The sequence below is a fragment of the Priapulus caudatus genome, unplaced genomic scaffold (genome assembly GCF_000485595.1).
Source record: "Priapulus caudatus unplaced genomic scaffold, Priapulus_caudatus-5.0.1 Scaffold460, whole genome shotgun sequence".
NCBI lineage: Eukaryota > Metazoa > Priapulida > Priapulimorpha > Priapulimorphida > Priapulidae > Priapulus > Priapulus caudatus.
Window position 1 is genome coordinate 112,584 of NW_014577521.1, and position 4,258 is coordinate 116,841.

A 4,258-nucleotide genomic window follows, 5' to 3' on the forward strand; every position below is an offset into this window, starting at 1 on the left:
CGCACATGTCACGATGAACCTATGTATGCTAGCATATACAGGTCCACGGTGATGTTACCATACGGCAACTAACGTTTTATAAGCTATACATACCACCGACTAGCAGCATCACAAAATTGGCATTATGTGTACTCTGTCAAATTACGATTTTTTTTCTATAAACGTCTTCTAAACGAATACTAAACGTGGAAATTTGCGACAACGGCTTTGGCTTACTGAAACCAATAGGAACACTTTATCACGTGTGCATCACTGTCATACTTACAATCTTACAGTCTTACTTGTCAAGATTACTGTCAGATGTACTCTCCTGTGCTAATTAAATTACACTCTGAACGTCTAAAAATTCGAGAATAAACCATTTGCCAAATGGCATTACACACTAAAGTTCAGGCTGGTAAAACAAAATACAAAGTGCCAACGAAACAGAATGGTTTCGTATCTGATACAGGGTGACATCCCTAGAATCAGGAGTGTAATAACATCATCGATTATCTATATCATGACACTCCTGACAGAATGACTTATTCGATGCTCAAAATAGTAACGTGAATGCTAGTCTTAAAAATATACACCCGACTTTCCTCGAAGCTGCATCTCTAAACCGCTCCCTTGCATCACGCGTGCGATGGCACTGACAAGTGCAGCTCTACCAATAGAGCTCTTCGCCCCGGTACAGGCCTGTAGCTCGGAATGGAGGGCGATGTAGGTAGAGCTGTGCCGCGAGGTGAGCATCTCGTAACCATGGAGACGTGCTCGCAGGATGGGGTACGCGGATCACTAGCGGAGACCCAGTATCCTAACGTGGTGTGAGGCTTGGGCAGGCGGTCGCACCGTGAGATTAAGGTGATGGCACTCGAGATGCAGCGACGATAAATATTACAACAAAATGGCAAAGTTCTATTGCCCACCACCACAACGAGGCACCGCTCCCAAGGCAGCAGCTTCTGCGCAACTCATAAACCACAACAACGCCCGCCGTCCATCTGTCTGAATCAGGACCATAGGAAAGAAATAGACGTGCATGCCAAAACACCGACAACATAGACTCGAGCAGACGATAGACACCGTAGCAACAGATGGAAACACGCATTGTTGATGATAACGAGTTCTCTACACAAATTAAACCTTAAATTATACTTTGTTCATAACTTGTTTTTTCGAAACTAGTTATGACTTGCCTCTACGAAGGAAAACTGTTTTTTTTTTAAATAGAAAAAGTAGCTTCATAGACGTAGCTTTCATGACTGCGACTAATAGACCAAACTCAACTATTATTTCATTTGAAATATGGGATACGAAAAACAATAACATATAACCAAAAATATATCACTACAGTCAACTCTCCCAATACTGACCACCCTCCATTTAGTTCGGTTTTCAGTGAAGTTCGGTTAATAGGGGAGGACATCTTACATGCCTCAGATGGTATTGGGACTTGATGGTTTGGGACTGAACTCTCTGGTTTAACATAAGTTTTGCTTTTGAGGGCGTTCAGAATTTGGAGAGTTGACTGCACTACGTAGTAGCGCTACATTTTTGTCATAACCTACTGCAAGTATTACATACAGCAAAAAACGCATTTGAAAGTGAAATAGATGTTGTACTAGGTACAGCGTACACACGACATATGTAACCTACATGTAGTCACTAGAAACCCGGCGGTGAAGCAATTCCTTGAATACACCCATGCCATCTAGTTTCTGTGAGAGATTCAATGAGCTTATGATACATGAGCAAGGCCAGCCTGAAAGTACTATAATAGAAAACGGGGGAGAGCAGGGAGGAGGAATGTTGTCATCAACATATCGACTGTGACATCGAGTAAACATGTGGCGCACACACACACACACACATACACACACCCCCACACATACGCACGAACATCCATGCAGCCATAGACGAGAACACGCTGATGCAAAAACACCATAGGCGTGCTTGCATCAACCGACCGGCTGACCTGTAGTAATATCACAACATGGACCGCTTCACGGACATTGTGGACGTGCCGAATTCGTCGCGTTTTGGGCCGAAAAAAAAATCGCCGTTATCAAAAAACGAATGCTTTTAGAAAGAGCGCGGATTCCCCTGCGTCCACAGTTATATACCTCCGCAATGCAGCCCCAAACATCAAGGGCCCGTTGTCAGAAACAAAATTAGTCTTAACATTAGTCTTAACAATAACATTTTCTCGTAGACCGTCGACAGCGCTTTGTTTCGTATTGTTATCAGGAAATCTGCTACGATTTTTCATTCACGTAGCTTCGCAGCGTTTCTGTCGATGGTCTAAGAGAAAAGGTGAATGTTAAGACTAATGTTAAGACTAATTTTGTTTCTGACAACCGGCCCCTGATCACCCAAGCGGAGGAGCAGCTCAGACCCTGTGAGATGACTGCAGTTATGGTAGCAGTAGCAGCAGCAGTTGCAACCACGGCTACCGACCCGCGCAAGAAAACCAAAACGCAGAGTTGAGACCTCACCGCTCCATTGATGCCAACCGTTTGGGGCCACACTGACCTATCCGCCCGATCGAGACATCTGTTCCTACATGATGCGCGCCAAATATCGAGCTAGCAGCTCGTCGTTACTAAGCATTGTTTTTAGAGTGTCCCGTCGGGCCGCCGATTGGCTGATGCTGACCGTATAATTTCGTCGAGCGGATCTGGGTCGATAACCAGCGGAGGCAGGGAGATGCGCGTCGCGTTGAGAAGACGATGACGCGTATAGCTACGCCGCCCTCGCCGCTCGCGACGCGGCGGCGGCGGGGAGCGTGCGGTTACACGCGTCACCGTTCCCCGCAGGCGTCGTACAGCCACGCGAGGTCCGTCACCGACTTGATCGCGCCCGTGACGGCATGGAGCACATCGACGACCTTCAGGAAGACGGCGACGTAGCCGAAAAACTTGATTGCGTTTACGCAGATGCTCGCTACCTTCGGGCGGCCACCTATTTTGGGATGAGGCCTCGTGACTGCGGGTAGTGCTGCTGCGTCGCCGCGGCAACGGCCGGGTCGCCGGCGAGCGTGCGGCTAGCCGTGCGCGGCCTCGCCTTGTTCAGCTTGTCCTTGCGCATCTTCGGCTTCAGGTTGTTTAAGCTCGCGTCGATGACCTCGTCCTCCTCATCCCTGAGCGCGGCGTCGAGCGCCGCCTGCATGCGTGGCGCCACCTGGGGGCCGCGGTAGTCGGCCGTCGTCCGCTCGGGAACGTCCAGCTGCAGGCTGAGCACGTTCTCGCCTGCAACGGCGACGTGAAACGTGCGTGAACGAATGCGCAAACATGTGAAATGAGCGTAAACGAATGCGCAAACATGTGAAATGAGCGTAAACGAATGCGCAAACATGTGAAATGCGCGTAAACGAATGCACAAAGACGTGAAATGCGCGTGAACGAATGCACAAACATGTGAAACTCACGTGAACGAATGCGCAAACATGTGAAATGTGCGTAAACGAATGCACAAAGACGCGAAATGCGCGTGAAGGAATGTGCAAAAACGTGAAACTGTTTTGCGAAGATAATCACAGCACTATCACGGCTTTTACAATGATTTCAGTACCTTGGCTACAATCATAGAGCATAGGCCCTCGGCAGCTGTGTTGCTTTGGTCTTATTAATAGGCCTCGTCTAGCAAGCCTCAATTATTTACGCTGCGCGTACCTTTATATCGTGGGTTGCCTCCGACCATGGCGGCCATCTTTGCAAACTCCGTCATGGGTCGCCTGTAGCCGGTGCTCGCGACGGGATGCTGGAAGTCGTACTGGCCGAGAGCCTTCGAGAGAGGTGTGAGCTTCCACGTGTCATCCTCCTCCTCAAACACACACCTGCCCCAGACAAACGAGCAGACGCCATGCATTAACGTTTCCCCAAGCATAAACATGTCATACGCTGCGCGTTAACATCACCAATACCACAACTTAACGTATAGACAGTATTGTGTGGTATGTTATGAAATGGTATGGTAAATTATAAATTATAATATGGGACGGTGTGGCACAGTACAGTACAGTACAGTACAGTACAGTACAGTATAGTCTAATATAGTGTAGTATACTAGTACATCATAGTAATGTGTGCTATGCAATTTTTTAAATTAAAAAAACATTTCACATTATATCGCCAATGCTTCAATGCATATATGGTATGGTACGATATGGTACGCTACAGTATGGTACCGTACAGTACAGTATAGTTTAGTGTAGCATAGCACACCATAGACTAGCATAGCATAGCATAGCATAGCATAGTATAGCATAGCACAC

General features: G+C 47.4%; 1 protein-coding gene across 1 annotated transcript in view; it reads right to left on the minus strand.

Moving 5' to 3' along the window:
• Positions 1-2,450: 2,450 nt before the first annotated feature.
• LOC106810654 (kinesin-like protein KIF3B) overlaps positions 2,451-4,258 on the minus strand; it is an 8,217-nt gene continuing 6,409 nt past the window's right edge. The window contains exons 5-6 of the mRNA XM_014814084.1: positions 3,657-3,820; positions 2,451-3,233 (exon numbers count right to left, since the gene is read on the minus strand). Coding sequence (XP_014669570.1) covers positions 2,947-3,233; positions 3,657-3,820 — 451 coding nt within the window. The 3' untranslated portion in view covers positions 2,451-2,946. The remainder of the gene's footprint in view (positions 3,234-3,656; positions 3,821-4,258) is intronic.